Here is an 18649-nt window from a genome sequence, read left to right as displayed (position 1 = left end):
GAACCCGAGGTGCCGGCACCGCAAGTGGACGATTAGCCTAGTGAGCCGCGGCGCCCGCCCGTTTTCTCTTTATTTAAAGAGCGCAGCAGTAGCATCACATTCTGTCCAGACCTTCAGTCAACAGTCTGGGGTACCTAAACCTGGAACACCCTATGAAGGCTTATGCTCCTGCAGGACTCTGGGGCTTGAGTTCCAAACGTACCTTTGTATTGAGGAGACAGTGACGGGGCATGGGAACCATGGCCCTGGAAATGGAATCTGTTTAAGGGGGCCAAGTGGTCTACAAAAATCAGGATTTCAGGGCTGGTGTTGTGGCACAGTGGGATAAGCAACTGCTTACAATGCCGACATCCCACAGGAGTGCGCCAGTTCGAGTCCTGGCTGCTCTGCTTTCAATCTAGCTCCCTGTTAATGGCCTGGGAAAGCAATGGAGGATGGTCCAGGTTCTTGGGCCCCTGTACCCATGTGGGAGATTCTCCACATTTCTGGATTTCTTGTTTCAGCAGGCCCAGTCCCAGCTATTGTGGCCATCTGGACAATGAACCAGTGGATGGAAGATCTCTGCCTCTCATTATCACTCTTTCAAATAGACAAAAAAATCTTTTATTTATTTATTTATTTTTTTGACAGGCAGAGTGGACAGTGAGAGAGAGAGAGACAGAGAGAAAGATCTTCCTTTTCCATTGGTTCACCCTCCAGTGGCTGCTGCGGCTGGTGTGCTGCAGCTGGCGCACTGCGCTGATCCGAAGCCAGGAGCCAGGTGCTTCTCCTGGTCTCCCATGTGGGTGCAGGGCCCAAGGACTCGGGCCATCCTCCACTGCACTCTCGGGCCACAGCAGAGAGCTGGCCTGGAAGAGAAGCAACCGGGACAGAATCCAGCGCCCTGACTGGGACTAGAACCTGGTGTGCCGGTGCTGTAGGCGGAGGATTAGCCTATTGAGCCATGGCGCCAGCCCCCAAAAAATCTTTAAAATTAAAAAAAAATCAGAGGCTGGCACCGCGGCTCAACAGGCTAATCCTCCGCCTAGTGGCGCTGCCACACCGGGTTCTAGTCCCGGTCGGGGCGCCAGATTCTGTCCCGGTTGCCCCTCTTCCAGGCCAGCTCTCTGCTGTGGCCCGAGAGTACAGTGAGGATGGCCCAAGTGCTTGGGCCCTACATCCCTTGGGAGACCAGGATAAGCACCTGGCTCCCGCCTTCGGATCAGTGTAGTGCGCCGGCTGCGGTGGCCATTGGAGGGTGAACCAATGACAAAGACCTTTCTCTCTGTCTCTCTCTCTCTCACTGTCCACTCTGCCTGTCAAAAAAAAAAAAAAATCAGGATTTCTCTTCATGGATGGAATACAAAGACGGTAAAAAACAAAGAGGTTAGACAGTTAAAAAAAAAAAAAAAAGACCAAAAAAGGAAAATGGAATTAAGAGTTGAAATACTCATGGAACAGAATCACACAAAGGAAGCTAGGATCAAGTTTATTTATTTAGAATGCGGGGTGAATCCCTCACTGGTGACTGGAGCTCTGGGCCTGCACCTTCTCCTTAGGGAGGTGGGCTGGATCGGAGTGGGCTGTGTTTGGCCCAGGCTGTGGCGGTTTGGGATCTGGGTAGATGAGCAGAATTGGTTTTCTGAGACTGTGGCTCCTGACACCCACCATAACCCATCCATGTCTCTTCTTTAACTCTCCAAGCCCCACCCCCACCCCTAAATGGGTGTCCCCGTTTTTCTTTACCGCCTCTCACCTGCCTGACTCCCCAGCTGGGCCTCAGGCCGGTCTCCCCAGAGCAGATGCCTGGGATCATTGAGGAACCGTTGGCTGCGCTGACATGTTAGGCAGGTCTGGACTGTCCAGCGCTGTCCCTTGCGGCCTGGGATGAAAGTGAGAGAAAGGAAGAGCGCTAAATTTAGCAGAAGAAAAGGTCTCTTGCAACAAGTGTTGCCTCCGTTATTATTATTATTTTTTAAAAATTTATTTGAGGGGCGGTGCCATGGCTCACTTGGTTAATCCTCCGCCTGCGGCACTGGCATCCCATATGGGTGCTGGGTTCTAGTCCTGGTTGCTCCTCTTCTAGTCCAGCTCTCTGCTGTGGCCCGGGAGGGCAGTGGAGGATGGCCCAGGTGCTTAGGTCCCTGAACCTGCATGGGAGACCAGGAAGAAGCACCTGGCTTTGGATCAGCGCAATGCCGGCCGTAGCAGCCATTTGGGGAGTGAACCAACGGAAGGAAGACCTTTCTCTCTGTTTCTCTCTCTGTCTATAACTGTCAAATTAAAAATAAATAAATAAATAAATAAATAAATAAAAATTATCTGAAAAGAGTTACAGAGAGAGGAGAGACAGAGGTCTTTTACCTGCTGCTTCACTCCCCAACACTGGCCCAAGGGGCAGACCTAAGCTAGGAGCCCAGAGCTTCTTTCAAGTCTCCCACGCGGGTGCCCATGTACAGGGGCCCAAGCACTTGTACTTCTGCTGCTTTCCCAGGGACATTAGCAAGGACCTAGAGTGGAAGTGGAGCAGCTGGGTCTTGAACCAGTGCCCATACAGGATCCTGGTATAGCAGGTGGAGGCTTAACCTTGTATGCCACAAGGCCAGCCTTGCCTTCACTGTTTTTAGGAGGAATTCCACCCCTACCTCCACTTTATATGCAAATATGATGTTGTCAGGCCCCAGCACAGCTTTATCTATTTCTTAGAAATCTTTAAAGTCCAAACTTTTTAAAAAAAGAATTAAAAAAAATGTATTTGAGGGGCTGGTGCTATGGCATAGCAGGTAAAGCTGCCACTTGCAGTGCTGGCATCCCATATGGGCACCAGTTGGAGCCCCAGCTGTTCCATTTCCGATCCAGCTCTCTGCTATGCCCCGGGAAAGCAGTAGAAGATGGCCCAAGGCCTTAGGCCCCTACACCTGTGTGGGAGACCCAGAAGAAGCTCCTGGCTTTGGATCAGCGCAGTTCCAGCCATTGCAGCCATCTGGAGAGTGAACCAGCAGATGGAAGACCTCTCTCTCTCTCTCTCTGTCTCTCTCTGCCTCAGCCTCTCTGTAACTATGCCTTTCAAATAAATAAATAAATCTTAAAAAGTTTTTTTTTATTTGAAAGGCAGTTACAGAGAGAGAAAGGGAGAGAGATATGTTTTCTATCTGCTGGTTCACTCCCCAACAGCCCTCAGAGTCTCCCATGCGGGTGCAGGGGCCCAAGCACCTGGGCCATCCTCCACTGCTTTCTCAGGCACATCAGCAGGGAGCCGGAGTGGAAGTGGAGCACCGGGGACTCCCCCGGTCCATGTGGATGCTGGCGGGTCCATGTGGATGCTGGCGTATGCTAGGGGCACAGGCCGGGGCTTTACCTGCTATGCCACAGTGCGGGCCACCACACTGTAAACTTCTAACAAGAGTCTTGCCCTGGCCTGTTTCCCTCTTCAGCCCTGTCTTGTCCTGCTACCTCCAGCTCCAGCTTCCTGTACGCACTTCTACAGCACCACCAACTCCCTCATCACGGAATCCCCCCCCCCCCCCCCCCCCCCCCCCCCCGTGCCTAGAACGCCCGTCTGGCTCCCTTTGTTGAGCCTCGCCAACACTGGCATTTTCTACACTGCCCTAACTGCTTGGATCTTTAATCCATCAGGCTGTAATTTCAGAGACAACTTCCTGGGTGAAACAGTGGCAGTGGGAACGGTGTCCTATGCGACACCCAATGCCACCCGTTATTATGCACAGGTGGGGCTGCCTCTTACGGCAACATCATGTGTGGGGCCTAAAAGTGAACTTCAAACCTTAGTTTGTTCCAGTGCAGTCGGCTCCCCAGCCCGACCCCCGCCTAGAGGCGCCTCCACCCCCACCCCCAAGCCCGCAATCCTGCAGGACCACTCACGTCTCTGGCGCTGGGTGCAGGTGAGGCCCGGGATGAGCGGGGAAGAGCAGCCACGGCAGAGGGTCCTCTTCACCGAGGGGTCCCTGGGGGCAGAGGCAAAGGTGGTCCGGCAGCCCGCTCCACGGCCCGCGCCCCCCGGCCGCCAGCTCCGCGCCCGTCTCACCGACGCAGGACGAGCCGCTTGGCGATGGTCCGCTCAGTGTGGCAGTAGAATCTGGCCAGCGCCTGGTTCTCGGGGTCCTGCGCAAGGACGCAGTGGGCGGCCTGGGCGGGCGGGGCGGGGTCACCTCGGGGCCGAACGCACGAGGTCCGCGTCCCTCCGCTTGCCCTGGCCGGGACCCACCTGGTAGAGGAAGTTGAGCCTCTGGAAGGCCTCGCGGTCCTTGACCGGGCCCGCCATGGGCGCAGTGCCGGCCCTCGGAGGACCGCCTCCAGCCCCGCCCACGGCGTCGCGCGAGGCCTGCTGGGAAGTGTAGTCCCGCGGGGCCCGCGCCCCGGCCGGCCGCCCCAGCACCCTGAGTGGGCAAGCCCAAGCCCTGCCTTCCAAGCCCTGAGTCCGTTCTGGAGTCTGGGAGTCCTTCCCGACTTCCGCAAGCCCACAGTCCGGCTAGCGGAGCGGCAGATGATCTTAAAAAGTGCTACACATTTTCACGAGAGAAGACCGGTGTCTCAGACAGCCGGGTATAGCCAGCTAGACTTGCGCACCAGTCTCCTAAGCCGAAGGCAGATGCCCAGCTCTGGTGGGCAGAGGCTACATGTCCACACAGCCACAGGGGCCCATGGGCTTTGTGAAGAGGGTGAGGATCGCGAGGACGAAGGAGGGCTTGTGGCCCTCCGAAAACAGAACTTACTCTCTTTTCCACCCACGCAGGAAACACACTGTGCTTGTTACAGGGTGCTGTTAACACACCAGGTGATCCCCACTTGTGCCAACAGTTTCCAACCCCTGGTGTATAGCGCGGAAACCTGTCAGCAGCGGCCCCACCGCAGCCCACACCCTGACCTTTCTCTACCTCCAGTTTCTTCTGTCTGCCATCCCGTTCACCTGATTCGCGGTGGCCGCCAGCTGCACAAGGCAAACACGAGGAGGGCAGGATGTGCATGAGCGCTAGCACAGGGCAGGAGAGGGTGAGCCGCCTCTCCTCTAGGGGCCCCTGCCACCAGGCGACAGAGGACCAGGCCTCCCGCTCAGGGGAAGGAAAGTGGCTGACACTTGGGATGTCTTGCAGGGGTCCTCAGACTCGGGTGAGTTTAATGCCGATGCCGATGCCTAGGCCCGCACAGGCCCTGACCGAACAAAGAGAGGGGGAGGCCCAGGAGCATGCGTTTTGAACACCCATCAACACAAAGCCATCGCCAAATTACCACACAACACAGAGGTCACTTCAGTGGATCCTTTGTTCCATATTTTTACCAACCAGAGTTATCTTGCCACAAAGAACCACAGTCAAGGCACAAAGGTAAGAGGAGGAGAGTGGACACAGTCCTGCTGAGGTGGTAGAACTGAAATGCCCTCAATAAACTGCAGTTTCTTGTCCTGGTCTTCTGTGGAGATTGACCCAAGCAGCAGATAATCCAAGACGTTGTGTTTTGGTTTGGCATGCATTGCTTTCCTTGTTTTTTGTTTCTTTATTTGGATCACTTATGTACCCTACTGGTTGTTTGTTTTGGCCTAACATTAAGGTGATTTACATTCTCTGAAAAGGGGAATGGCAAAGGGTGAAAGATGGCAACAGACAAGCTAAAGCCTGCCTCGTGTGAACAGCAATACCAGGCCAGACGCACACAGGCCCAAGGAAGTCACTATCTGGCCTTTTCTTACACACACTGCCCGCTTCTCACCTGTCCTCAGGGTGAGAAAACTCCATTTACCTTGCTTCCTTTCTGGCTTGGACGCTGCCAGCTAACAAGGCTGACAACTTGGGAGCAGCCACTTAGGAACATTCTTTAAGGCCAGAGCTTTGGACAGTTACCTCCCTCTGACACCCAAGTCTTGCCTCTCCCTGTCCCCTTGGGAGAACAGTGAGAGGGTAAGCGTGTCTCACAGGCTCTCTCCCAAATCGCCTCTGGAGAGGAGTGAGGGCAGTGACTTCTTGGAGACAACCCACCATGAGCAAGCCAGCAGTAAGCCAGCTCTGCGGACGGCCGAGGCGGGAACCTGGGTTCTCCTGTCTTCTCACCTCCTCCTTTTCCCTATACAACTTCTGGCCATTCCTCATCACAATGGCAACCCTACCCTGGGAACAGAAGACTGATTGAATCTCCTTCCCTTTCATTAGTCTCTAGGACTTTTTAGTCTCCTTCCTTGACCTTCCTTCTATATCCTTCTTGATCCCAGACTCTGTCCTTAAAAACAAAAAACAAAAAACAAAAAACAAAAACAAAAAAAACCCAAAAAACAAAAAACTCAACTTCTAGATTCATGACAGCAGCTGTCACTCATCTTCCTTCAATCAAGAGGTGCACAGACCTCTGCGGTCCTCCTTAGGAAACAAGACTATTCTGGGTCAAAGAACCCCATGAGAAGATGCCTGGGGGGTTTCTGCTTCTTCTTCCAGTTTGAGCAAATTAGAACTTCCTGCTGACTCTGTTTCCATAAAAGCCTCTCCTTCCTTTCCAACCCCTCCCTGTGCAACAGAAAACCTGGTGGGCACCAGGGTCGACGATCCCCTGGGAACCAGCTCCCCATCCTGACTGTCAGGAAGGAGACACAGCTGTGCTCTCACTGCAGCCCGGGCCTGCCCACTCCTGCACACAATATCCTAGAAACCACAGTGTTTCTCTGAGATGATTCACACCTGGAACCAGGCAGACACCAAGACGTTCCCGCAGGCCACAGGAAGGAAGGCCCGTATTCTTGACCCTGCCTCACCCCAATTCCTCCCGCATCCCAACCTGTCACTCCCAATCTGTTGGAGGCCTGATGGTAAGTGGTGCAGCATTCTTCCGACCGGCCCGTATGCCTGGGTAGAACAGGGGCCAAAGTTTCTCTGTGAAGGTATCGGTGAAGGTGTAGATGTGAGAACGGTCTGTGACGTTATAAAAAGACAGCGTGCCAGCCTCATAGTCTAGGAATATGCCCACCCGTTTGGGTTTCACTTTGATATGCAACGGGGTGAAAGGTGTGGTGGTGGCTGCATATTTGTCCCCATTCCACAGCCGGACCCTCCAGTAGCCAGTCTCAGGGAGTGGAGTCAGCTCGCCCTTTCGGCTCACAGAGTCCCGGCACACACCCACTGCCCAGTGGGTCTTGTCGCCCACCTCCACCTCCCAGTAGTGTCGACCTGAGGTGAAACCTTCAGTAGCCAGGACACAAGGGTAGAAGGTGAAACGCCGTGGTGTGTCGGGGAGATCCCGGAGTCTTGTCTCCACGAACTTGACGCTCTTACGGTCTTCTGATAGGACTAGGTTAGGATGAGCAGTCTCGGGGTCCAGGGTCACATCCGCTGGCGGGAGAAGCCAGAGTGGGGAGCTAGATGAGGATGGGAATAGCTAAACGTCCCTGCCTCTCTTTTGCAGCCTGCCTCTACAGAGCCTGGTCCCTTAAAGGTTACCTCTCTAACCTAGGGCGTCTCCTGAGGGAGGGGAGAATGAAGGCTACCCTTCTCATCCCGACCCTGCAGGGACCACTCTAAGGCTCCCACTCTCCCTGTCACCCTCCGACATCATCATCTATTGCTCTGTACAGAGAGGCGCAAGGCACGGTCTGAGGGCCAGAAAGGAAAGTGTTAAGAAGGATACAGAGCAAGACAGCACTATGGTCTAGGAACAGGGTGAAGTGTGTGTGTTTTCCCAGAGCTGTCCTGGTTAATGACCACTTTTTGAATATTAAGGACACATCCTTTCACTCGTCAGCTCGTCCTAGCTTTAGACGGCCACCTTAGCTAACAACCTGGGCAAACTATTTAACCTTTCCAAGTCCTTATTTAGAAAAGTGTGGATCTCAGAGTAGGTGATATCTAAGGCTCCTTCTCATTTTGAGTTCTGTGACTCAGGGAAACATTCAAAGTTGGGTGAAGGTGGGTGTGTGAATGGAGAGAGATGGGATAACTGAAGCCCACATAAAGTAGGGTCCGAAGACTTTGTTCTCTCTGGCAATTCCCTCTGCTAATTTCCTTTTGGGAACAACTCACCAATTAGCTGTTTAAGGATTTTCCTTAGGGCAAAATACTGTCGGGGAAAATTGCTGAAGTTCTTTTCCAGCTCTATAGATACTGAAGTCACTTCCATGGTCTTCACCTTCTCACATCTAGGAGGGGATGGGGAGATTAAGGGCAAGGTTAGGGGAAGCTGAAGCCAGGCGGCTATCAGATGTTGTCATCTTTAGGGAGAAACTAAAACTCCATCTTCCCACTTTCCCCTCCTCCCTGAAGACAACTGCTTCCTTTCGCCAATTCACAGAGAGCCACTGGTTCCCGGGACAGATTCTTATGTTGACAAGATCAGTGGTGGGTGGGTGGGGGGAAGGGGTGTGTCTTATATTTCATGCCCATGGGTAAGCCCATCGGCTCCGCCAACCCGTTCCTCCTGCCATCTTGCTTGGACGTAATTTACCAAAAGGCACAAGGAGAACCTGTTTCTACATTATCATTCGTCTTACTGAGGAAGTCCTGATGCTCAAAGGGGAAAAGGTAAGGGATTACTAGTCCTGATGATCTGTTCCCTTACTGCTTTCTTGGACCTTCTCCCGTATCCTACCCAGCCTGTATGACTTTTCCCTCATTATTTCCCCAACTCCTTACTGAACTCCCAGCATCTAAGACAAGCCCTAACTCACTCAAAGAGATTTAAGAATCACTTACTTTTCCAGGGTACTTTTGACATCCTAGAGGGAAGGAGAAAAGAAAGCAATATTGGTCCTGGTATTCAAGGGTCCTGAAGGCAAAAGGTTTCCCCTCCTCCCAAAAGCTCTAGATCTCTAAAAGGCCCAGAGAAAACTGAGGGTCCCAGTGCAGGGGAAAGAGTTCCAGGGGCATCTGAGCTTCTCTCCCAACTGGATCCCCATTTTCAACTTTTGGTCATCGTGGAGCTTGATAATTTGAATCACTTCCAAATGGTTTCTTGTGTGTTTGTCTTTGCTCCTCAGGCTCACTGGGAGCTCCCTGCAAGGGACAGGGATTGTGTCTGCTCTTCACTCTGTGCCCCAAGTACCAACCGCACACTGTGTCTCCCTGAGGATCTCAGGACAGAGAATTCTGACTGGCAGCACAAAACAAACCACTCTTTCCTGTTGTGGTTTGGTATTCCCTAGCCGGCACTGGTTAATGAACATTAATAACTGTGTGCCAATCCTAATTTGAGAATACTTGGGGTCCAGAAGACAAAGAAGACAAATCTCTGCCCCTTAAGGATTTTCTGGTTTAATGTGGAAAGCAGAACACACAGACGTGAAGAACACGGGAATAATAAATACCGAGCAATACATAACATGCACGTAAATGTACAACGAAGCCTCAATGATTCAAATGCTGGTAATCTGATGTCTAAGATAAAAAGTATGCCCCCTACAGCCTGGCTAATATGATTCATCTGTTTAAGAGCATAACACTACTTCAAACATTTTAGAGGCATCATTGATATATCAAAAGCAAGGTATTCTTTACAAGTATCCTTTAAGCTATGTTTCTATTCTTCAGCACTAGGTAATTCAAAATCCAGGACTTAAAAGTAACAGTAACTGGTTTTACAAAATTTCTAATGCATAGTTTTTTTTTTAACTTATTCAGACTATGACTTTTGTCCTTTCAAAAAGTGATTTTTCCCCCCCTTGGGTACAGATTAAGTACATAATTATTGACAGGACATAAGACCATGATTAGAAGGGATGGGAGAGATCAGAGGACTTTCTGTAGGAAGAGATCCTTGTGAGTATGTCTGGAAGGAAAGACTGGATCTAGGGAAGCAGAGCAGAAGAGCGAGCCTCCCAGGCTGACATACTGGCTGTGCAAAGCTATACTGTGCACGACCTGAGGGGCTATGCAGGGGCAACGGTCGAACCTTAAGCATCTCGAAGCCCGACTGTAAGCACTTGCCCTCCACCTCTGCAGCCAGGTGGGCGAGGTCCCGGCGCTTGTCCCCAAGGTGAGCAGCATTTTCTCGTAGTCGCTGTAGAATGTCCTGTTCCTCCTCCTCCAGTCGTGCAAAGAGCATCTGCTGCTCCTCATCCAGCCGCCTGTGCAGCTCTTCAAACTCCCGCAGGATCTGCTGCCGGCGACTCTCCACCAGTCTCTAGGGAGAGAGGGAAGACGCTACGTCAGCAGGGCTGCCAGGGCAGGGGGAGGCCCCTTGCCACCATGTGTGTGCCTCAACAGAGACTTCCAGAGTCACTGACAACCATTACACAGGACACCCCTCTTTCTCTTGGGTGCAATTTCCTTCTGGGAAGAATGACTCCATCCCTGCCTCACCCACTGAAAACTTGACAGTGAAAAACATGGGGAGGTTAAAAAAAAAATCAACGTTTAAAAGTATTTGCATTTTCTTCATGATCTAAAATAGTAGTACTTTTATGTTTTACTAAAATATATTCACATATGTACTCAATATGACAACGTCTGCTATTATAGATATTAGAGATATTTCTGCTACCCCCAACTTCTGAATTTCTAGTCAAGAAGATGAAGGAACAAATCCTGGAAAGCTAAATTGTCATCATTTGTATATTGCAAGGCATTTAAGAGGAAAAAAATAACCCAGAAAATCAATTGGAAAAGTATCAGAATCAGTAAGTTTAATAATGAGAGGTTATGAACTACAGATGCAGATTTCAGGGCTAAACCTGTTAAACAGTTTCGATTCATTTCAGAGAATTGGCAGTTTCCGTCCTGGAACAGGTTCCAAAAGTTAGTTGGTGAATTAGTTGCTTTCTCTAAACCGGCACATGCAAGTACACCTCTAGCTTTCCTAAAATTTGGTATCGTCCTCAAACACCAGCCATAGCACTTTGCAAGGGTTATCAGCAATCCTCTCTTCTGCGTATTCATAAGAGTATGCTCTGAGTGTCATGTGACTGGTGGGGAGGTATCAACCCATGAGCCAAGCAAAGTGGGCAGCTAGACTGGGCCTGTGGAAAGAGGACAGGGCCTGAAGGCAGGGCTGAAGTGGAGGGAGTGGGGGACGAACGCCAGGGTGGGCTTTACAAGCCTGGCACTTCTGATGTCCACGCAGTTTCCGGCAGAGGCTGACTACCTATGTGCTTCCACGGCTGCCTGCTCAGGTGCACGCTGCAGCTGAATGTCCTTTCACATTTGCTCTGAAGGCATGCACGCCTGTCGACATGTGTGAGCATAGGGGTGACATATGGGTAGAAGTTCAGGATTCATAACCACGGAACACAGGAAGCAAAAAGGCTCCCCTTATTAGAAACTCATAACCCCTTCTCCTTTTTTACTCCATATTTGTTCTTAATGAGGTGTTATTTCCCTCTGAGTGCATTTTGGAAATGGGGGAATTTTTAATAAAACAGGGCAGAGTGACAGAGAGGGAGGGAGACACAGAATTAAATGAAGCTGGTTCTCTCTCCAGACGCCTGTAACAGCTGAGGCTAGGAGGCCAGGCCAAAGCCAGGAATCAGCAACTTCATCAGGGTCTCCCACCTGAGTAGCAGGAACCTAAGTACTTGGGACACACACCTGCTGCCTCCCGGGCACACTGTTCCAGGTGGCAGGCTAACCTGCTGTGCCACAATACCTACACTGGGCACTTGTGGCACTCCTCCAGTGTGTGAGACAACCCTGCACAGTGACCTGTCTTGTACCATTTTCAATGCATTGTCCTTTAATGGAAATATTTTTGTGTGTGTAAAAAATGCAGGCTTGGACTTGAACATCATTTTTGTATTTCAACAGAGTAATTCTTAGCACAGTTTAATACACTGGAATTTTTTAGGAATGGTCCCTAAACACAACTTATTAAGACTATATTCTGTTCTTAGAACTTTATGCAATGTAATTATTTTGCAAAATCATGTTACCAAGAGCTTGGCTGCTTGGGGGGCCTGGTCAGATTTTCCATTTATTGCATTGCTGATGATGCCACATATGGGTTCAAGTATATAACCGCACCACAGGATCTCCTGGGTAGTCCTGCCCCAAATATGTACACACCAGATTTTATCATGTTACTTTTATGCTGTATGACGTTATATTTGGACTTGTCAGTTTCTTCAAAATTACATATATAGGTTATTTATAATTTTTCATTTCAGCAGTTAACCACAAACTTTGGAAAAGAGGACTGAGGCAAAGAGATGGGTGGGGCTGAGGGACAAGGTGGCAGAATTTAAATGGTCTCAAAAGCAATGTTGGTGGCCATTTCAAGGACCATTGAGGCGATAGTTTGCAATCTAAAAAATGGGCAGCATTACAGCTAGGTGGGTTTAGCTGCCACCTGGAGATTCCAGCATCCCACATGGGAGTCCCTGGGATGGAAGCACTTGCCTCTACTTCTGGTCCAGCTCCCTGCTAATGTGCATCCTGAGAGAGAGCAGATGATGGCCTAAGTATGTGGGTCCCTCACCCAGATGGAGTTCCTGGCTCTTGCCTTTCACCTGGCCCATGCCCCAGCTGTTGTGAGCATCAGGGGAGTGAATCAGGGGATGGAAGAGGTTATGGACACTCTCACTCTCTCTCGCTTGCTCTCTGGGTCTCTCCTCCTCTGTCACTCTTTCAAATAAATAAAAAGCTTTTAAAAAAGTTCAAAATAAATAACACTACAGTTCTGGTTTAAGTATTTAGGAGATTTTTTAAAAAAAATTTTACTTCCAGATCCATCTTTTACCTTTAAGAAGGTGATCAGCAGGAAGAGGAAAATTAATGACTGGGAATAAGCTTCAGTTTCATTTGTTTTAATTTTCTCAGGAGTCCTCCAAAAGAACAAAGAACTTTTTTAAAGTTCACTTCTACGACCAAAATTAGTTCAAAGCTTTAAAATCTCATTTGCATGCTTTGTTGAAACGTTTGAAGCACTAAGGCCACAAGACTTGTTCTCTGTGGAAATGCCATTTAGTAAAACACTCACGTTTGCTTTCCAGCACTCTCTAAATGTCAACTCCTAATCCTCATCACTTCTTCTGGAAGCTTTTGATTAGGTCCAATTTCCACGTTATCTTCTCAGGAGCTTATGGCTGTGCTTTCCGTGCCATGTCATTATCTATCTTCTCCACTGACTTTAAGCTCACGGAGGGCAAGGACCATTGATTTGGTTCATCCCTGTTCGGCCTTTCCCAGGAGTTGAATAAATATTTACTGATTCATGATTTGCCACTTACTGGCCATGTGGTCTTGGGCTAGACAATTATCCAAGTTCCGTTTCTTGTGTGAACTGGGGTGATAGCACTGATATTATAGAATATCTAAGTTTACCCTTCACCTTGTAGCTTCCTCCATGTCCCATTATCCCAGGTCTGTCTGTTCAATCTGGGCAACTCCCTAAGATCTAGAACCATCCTGTAAATTTGAAACATCATGGACACCTAATGAATCAATGCATAGGAGTCAATATTGATATTTTTGCTACTACTAATAATTATTCAGTGTCCAACAGGAATAACCAAAATATCATGCTACCAATAAAGCAATGCTTTGAAACAGATGCAAAATTATGTAAAAAATAAAGAGTTAATTTTGAAGGGCCAGGAAAGGCTACAGAGCTTTCGCTCTGCCTAAAGATGGACAGGATCCTTCCCCTGGAGAAAGACATTCTAGCACTGAACCAACATCTTCTAACAGATTTGCACTTTAATTACAAGAATGTGGTCCTAATGCCACTGGGAGCTCTGGGTCAGTTCCACCTCTTCCTCCCCAGTGAACTTTCATTTTCCGATCCTCAGGCCCTCCAAGAAACCCCTGTCCCTGCATTTGCAGTAGATGGCCTCCTTCCTTACTTAGAAAAAAACAAAAACAAAACAAAACAAAAAAACAAACAAAAAAACCCAAGATCAGCGGGCATGAACTATGAACTCATGACAAGCAATTTAACTATAATGTTTACTGGAAGTACAATCAAAGCCCAAAAAAATGCTCTCATTTTTTGTGTGAACAGCATTTTTCAATGCCCCAGAACTGGTGGATGAAACACTGTGTGGCTTGTCTCCTTGTGGGCAGCTATCCTGCAGAGCAGCCAGGTGGGCCTGCGGCCTGCCTCTACCTTGAGCTCCCCCGGCTTCTTCTCCTCAGAGGACTTGCAGCGGGTGATTTCCTGCAGTTTCTGCTCCAGGGGCTCCAGGCACTTCTGCAGTTTTTCCTGGAGGGTGGAGAAGGGGTGAGAGAGGTGATATCTGGGGTCGGATATATTCAGAGGTTAACTCATTTGTTTGTTCCCTGTCCACCTTCCATTCTTTCTCCCTGCCTGTCATTTGGGTGTTAACTGCCTACTACTGATTGTTCTTCCTGCCCCCAACCTATCTCCACCATCTTTCCTGATCACTCAACTTCCCTCTCGCTGATCTATGACAGGCATCCACCTGTCACCACCTCTACGTCCTTCCCTAACTCTGTCCATTTTTTTACTCAGGCAATTGCCTATTAGAGTTGAGGATCCCTTTTGTATGCCGATACCTTTCTTTACCTCTGTCTTCCCACCCAAATCTAACCATCTACAAATACAAGACACTCCATTACTTATACTGTCAATTACGTGAAATCTGATTCCCAAGATTTCATTAACATTAAGCAAAGTATGTGACAGTGCTAAGACATTAAAATCTCTAGTTCCTATTACTCAAACAGGTATCCCATGCCCCAGCAGTGAGTTAAACCAGACGCCACGTTCACTATCTGGGAGATGTGAATGACAGACTGGTTCAGCTTAGTCTGGTGATTTTATTAGTCCCAGCAGATGTTGCCTGCTCCCAGTATCAATGGAAAACAAACAGCATTCCGAGCAGGGTGGCAGCACAAAGAAACCAGACTTCTTTTTGGTTTTTCTTAAGTCTGATCTTTCCCACTGATTTCACGCATTTATGAAAAATATGGCATATTCCAAAACCACATATACTGACTGACATTTACCTGTGCAACTCAAATGCGTGGCAAAACTTGGAAAGAAATTTTGGGGTCCTTTTCAAAACTGCTCTGCATGTAGAGGACGACTGACCGGACAACTTAAAAAAGCTAACATACAACTCCCAGTCTGTTGTCTCTCCTCTGCAAACTCTTATTAGAAACAAGGGCCAGCGCTGTGGTGTAGTGGGTAAAGCTGCCACCTGCAGTGCCAGCATCCCATATGGGCACTGGTTCGAGACCTGGATGCTCCACTTCTGATCCAGCTCTCTGCTGCAGCCTGGGAAAGCAGTAGAGGATGGCCCCTGCACCCACTTGGGAGACCCAGAAGAAGCTCCTGGCTCAGACTGGCCCAGCTCTGGCTGTTGTGGCCATCTGGGGAGGAACCAGTGGATGGAAGACCTCTCTCTCTCTGCCTCTGCCTCTCTGTAACTCTGCCTTAAAATAATAAATAAATCTTAAAAACAAAAACAAAAACAAAAAAAGGAAACAGGGCTCCCTGTAACTACTGCCCAGCCTGCTCCTCCTAACAGCCCATGCTTCTTGAATCTCAGGACCAGCAGTTGCAGACCCACGTATCCTGGGTATATAGCTCCGAGGGGAGGGGCAGACACAACCTTGCCCCCAGAAGTGTACAGCTCTCTCCGCAGGGAGGGTCTCACTCTCTGACACTTCCCTTCCTTTTCCTGTTTCGGCATCAGGTCTGGCTGCCCACCTTGTACTCCTGGGTGGCGTCATCCAGCGGCACAACAGTGTGGGCCCGGTGCGTGTGGGAAATTGCACATATCAAACACACAGCCTCCTGGTCCTCATAGCAGAAAAGGCTGAGGGCCTCATGGTGCTGGGGGCAGAGGCTCTCATCCCGGATCTTCCGCTTGACGGCCTGGAGCTGCTTGGCAATTTCGACCATACTGCCTAGCTGCCGATTGGGCCGCAGACTGCGGTAGCGCGAGGTTTTCCGACACACAGGACAAGGGAAGTCCCTCTCTAGGTCCTCCCACCAGCGGGTGATGCAAGCTTTGCAGAAGTTGTGTCCGCACTCGATGATGACCGGGTCCTTCAGGTACTCCAGGCACACAGAGCAGCTTGCTTCGACCTGCAAGTTCTCCAGAGCTGCAGCTGTGGAGGCTGCAGAGGTCCCGGCCTCCAGCAGACTTGTCTCTGCCATTATTTAACTTGCGGATGGGAAGCCGACAGAGAGAAGAAACAGATTAGCTGGAGGTTTAACCTTTTTTTTGCATCCCCTACCTGACATCTGCCCTCAGGTTAAAAACTGTGACTCCAGATTTAGCCCTGTCTTTCTATGCAACATCTTCTCCTAAAATTAGCCTTTTGTTTCTTTATTTCTAAAACTCCCAGTCATCAACTTATTTTTCTCTTTAGAAAACTGACACAACTCCCAGTGTCTCTCGTCTCTTACTTCTGTATTCTTTCCAGAGATACAGCTTCCCTTTAATTATAGCCCATCCGACTTGAATCTTAGAACTAATAGCTCCAGACCAACATATCCCAGTGTGACACATCTTTTCTAACAGAGAGGAGTTTGTAGAGTGAAAAGTGTCATTTAAATTCAAAGTCTTAATGAAGACTTCTTAAGTTATGTATATTTTAGAATTTAGTATTTCATAATAGTCTGCTGGAGCGTAAGCTTGATTCTTTGCCTCTCTCCTTTTTTAGGAAAATTTGAAATCATTCTTTTGTCAGACAAGCCCAGAGGAAGTGTGCTCTCTCTTGAAATGTCTCACACATCTCATTGCTATCTGTTTGAATTTGGAATCTGCAACTCCATGAGGTGTGTATTACTGAGTCCAGGCCTATACGTTCTTGAACTGAGAGCTGACAAGCCTGAATATTCAGCAGGGACTGGAGCCTTTCAAAGTAGCTATTGAGGGGCCGGTGCTGTGGTGAAGCAGGTAAAGCTGCTGCTGCAGTGCCGGCATCCCATATGGGCAATGGTTCGAGTCCTGGCTGCTCCACTTCCAATCCAGCTCTCTGCTATGGCCTGGGAAAGCAGTAGAAGATGGCCCAAGTCCTTGGGCCTCTGCACCTGAGTGGGACTGGGAAGAAGCTCCTGATAGGCCCTGGTCTGGCTGTCATGGCCATCTGGGGACTGAACCAGCGGATGGGAGACTTTTTTCTCTCTGCCTCTCCGTAACTCTGCCTTTCAAATAAATAAAAAATAAATCTTTAAAACAAATAGCTACTGATAACTAATTCTTTTGAAGTGGTTAGGAATTAGGGGGAAAAAGAGGCAATCAAGTGATTGCATCCGGGAGATTTACCCCAACAGAAAGCTGCTCCACTCCAGACTTAAGACGTCAACATTTTCATCTACAGGTAAGTTGGTTTCCCTATATCCATAATCCTTTCTACATTCCCCCCAGGCCCCACGCTAAGGGACTTAACAAGAAACTGGGTAGGCCTGTCTGCTGAGAGAAGTGGCCCTGTAATGGGTTAGGTTAACGATTTTTTCCTGCCTATGCTGATGATACAAAGTGCTTAATTTGGAGTAGGAGCTGGTAACTTATTTGCACCTGAACTTCCTCCCTCCACATGGGGGCGGGGGAAGCTCCATCAGATTTTTTTTTTTTTCTCTACCTATGGGAACGCGACTTTGACCAGTGACCCTGCCCCTTCCCCAGTCTTCGAGAAATTCTGTAGCCTCCTCACCTGTGATGAGCTGAATTGTATGCACAGTTAGGGACCAGGATGGATCTACACGGGCCAAGAAGTGATGCGAACGAAAAACGGGCAAACGGGTAGGGAAAAATGGAGCCGACTTGGAGCTACAGCCGCAGTGAGGCCTTGGATGCCTCTGAGCATCCTTCCTCTCCCTCCATTCCTCGTGTCTCGGTACAAGGGCAAACTTCAGGGACGTCCGCCTTGCGCATCCATCGCCGTCCCAGGTCCCACCTGGCGTCCCTCTCCCGAGCAGCGTCCGAAACTCCGTCCCCCCCGCGTCTCCATCTTCTCCCGCCAGATCTGGGGCAGGGGCATCGGTGAGGAGCGGAGAGGAGACGTCGTGGTCGGCGTGGCAGGGAGGGACGCGTGTCCAGGTGAGGAAGAGGTGTGGCGTGGAGGTGGGATGCTGGCCGCTAGGACGCAGCCGAGTTGCGCCCGGGAAGGCGAGAGGCAGCGGGCCGGGGGAACCGCGGGGTAGCCAAGCAACGCCGGACGCGCTGACGTCGCCGGGGCGGCCGGGCGCCCGCCGGGCCCAGGCGGGCGGAGGCGCGGGGGGCCGGTGACGCAGTCGCGGGGCGCGGGGACGCGGCGTGCGGAGCTGGCCGGCGGGCGCAGGCCCCCGGCCCCCGGCGCGGCGGCGGGGCGGCACCTACCTTCCCGGCTTGCGGGTCCGGGAGTGCGGGGCGCCGAGCCGCCGGAGCGCTTCCTGCCTCCTGCCTCCTCCCCGCGCCCCCGCCCCGCGGCGCGACACACAATACTCGCCGGAAGCGGAAGCCGCTGCGCGCCGGGACGCGAGTCAGCGCCGGTGCCCGGGAGTCGGCGGGCGGCTGCGGGAGGGCCTGGCGGGGCCGGCGCGGAGCACCGGCGGGCGGAGTCCGCGGCGCGGAGGCCCCCGCGGCGGCGGCAGGTGGCGGAGGCGGCGGCGGCCGGGTGACCCGGGGAGCGCTTCGCGGGACGAGGGCTGCGCATGCGCGCGGTGCGGCCCCGCGAGCCCATGGCCGGCGGGGCGGCCCGCGCGGCGCTGCGGTCGGGGGCTACGGGCCCGGGCTGGGCTGGGGCCGTGCGGGGGCTGTGCGGGTCTGGGAGTCGCCGAGGCGGGTCGTCGG

General features: G+C 50.8%; 2 protein-coding genes across 4 annotated transcripts; both read right to left on the bottom strand.

The window, feature by feature from the left end:
- Positions 1 to 1452: 1452 nt before the first annotated feature.
- On the bottom strand, positions 1453 to 4290 carry RPP21 (ribonuclease P/MRP subunit p21). Of its 2 annotated transcripts, none has more exons than XM_062185615.1 (5): positions 4205 to 4290; positions 4025 to 4125; positions 3862 to 3944; positions 1736 to 1861; positions 1453 to 1595 (listed from the first exon to the last, which is right to left on the bottom strand). In XM_062185615.1, the coding sequence occupies exons 1-5, from the start codon at positions 4259 to 4261 to the stop codon at positions 1498 to 1500; spliced, it is 465 nt and encodes a 154-aa protein (XP_062041599.1). In that variant the 5' UTR covers positions 4262 to 4290; the 3' UTR covers positions 1453 to 1497. The 2 variants fall into 2 exon arrangements, with proteins under 2 accessions (XP_062041599.1, XP_062041602.1); XM_062185618.1 differs by having other exon boundaries at positions 4025 to 4101.
- A 957-nt stretch (positions 4291 to 5247) lies between these two features.
- TRIM39 (tripartite motif containing 39) lies at positions 5248 to 18043 on the bottom strand. 2 transcript variants are annotated; one of them, XM_062185596.1, is made up of 7 exons: positions 17532 to 18043; positions 15577 to 16036; positions 14008 to 14103; positions 9859 to 10089; positions 8664 to 8686; positions 7995 to 8110; positions 5248 to 7307 (listed from the first exon to the last, which is right to left on the bottom strand). In XM_062185596.1, the coding sequence occupies exons 2-7, from the start codon at positions 16027 to 16029 to the stop codon at positions 6760 to 6762; spliced, it is 1467 nt and encodes a 488-aa protein (XP_062041580.1). In that variant the 5' UTR covers positions 16030 to 16036; positions 17532 to 18043; the 3' UTR covers positions 5248 to 6759. The 2 variants fall into 2 exon arrangements, with proteins under 2 accessions (XP_062041580.1, XP_062041587.1); XM_062185603.1 differs by having other exon boundaries at positions 7214 to 7333.
- Between the last annotated feature and the right edge of the window lie 606 nt (positions 18044 to 18649).

This window comes from Lepus europaeus, chromosome 3 (assembly GCF_033115175.1).
Source record: "Lepus europaeus isolate LE1 chromosome 3, mLepTim1.pri, whole genome shotgun sequence".
Classification (NCBI taxonomy): Eukaryota; Metazoa; Chordata; class Mammalia; order Lagomorpha; family Leporidae; genus Lepus; species Lepus europaeus.
The sequence above is the reverse complement of the archived record's forward strand: the minus strand, read 5'-3'. Positions and strand labels throughout refer to the sequence as shown.

Bases quoted from the DNA above. Each gene is read 5' to 3' on its own strand.
- TRIM39 (XM_062185596.1), bottom strand. From the start codon at position 16,029: ATGGCAGAGACAAGTCTGCTGGAGGCCGGGACCTCTGCAGCCTCCACA. The intron at 10,090-14,007 runs GTAGAGGCAGGC...CTCTCTCCCTAG, and splicing joins AGAAGCCGGGGGAGCTCAAG to AGACTGGTGGAGAGTCGCCG. The intron at 8,687-9,858 runs GTTCGACCGTTG...CCTTCCCTCTAG, and splicing joins CGGGCTTCGAGATGCTTAAG to GATGTCAAAAGTACCCTGGA.
- RPP21 (XM_062185615.1), bottom strand. From the start codon at position 4,261: ATGGCGGGCCCGGTCAAGGACCGCGAGGCCTTCCAGAGGCTCAACTTC. The intron at 3,945-4,024 runs GTGAGACGGGCG...CTCTGCCCCCAG, and splicing joins AAGCGGCTCGTCCTGCGTCG to GGACCCCTCGGTGAAGAGGA. The intron at 1,596-1,735 runs GTGAGAGGCGGT...TCATCTACCCAG, and splicing joins CCAGCTGGGGAGTCAGGCAG to ATCCCAAACCGCCACAGCCT.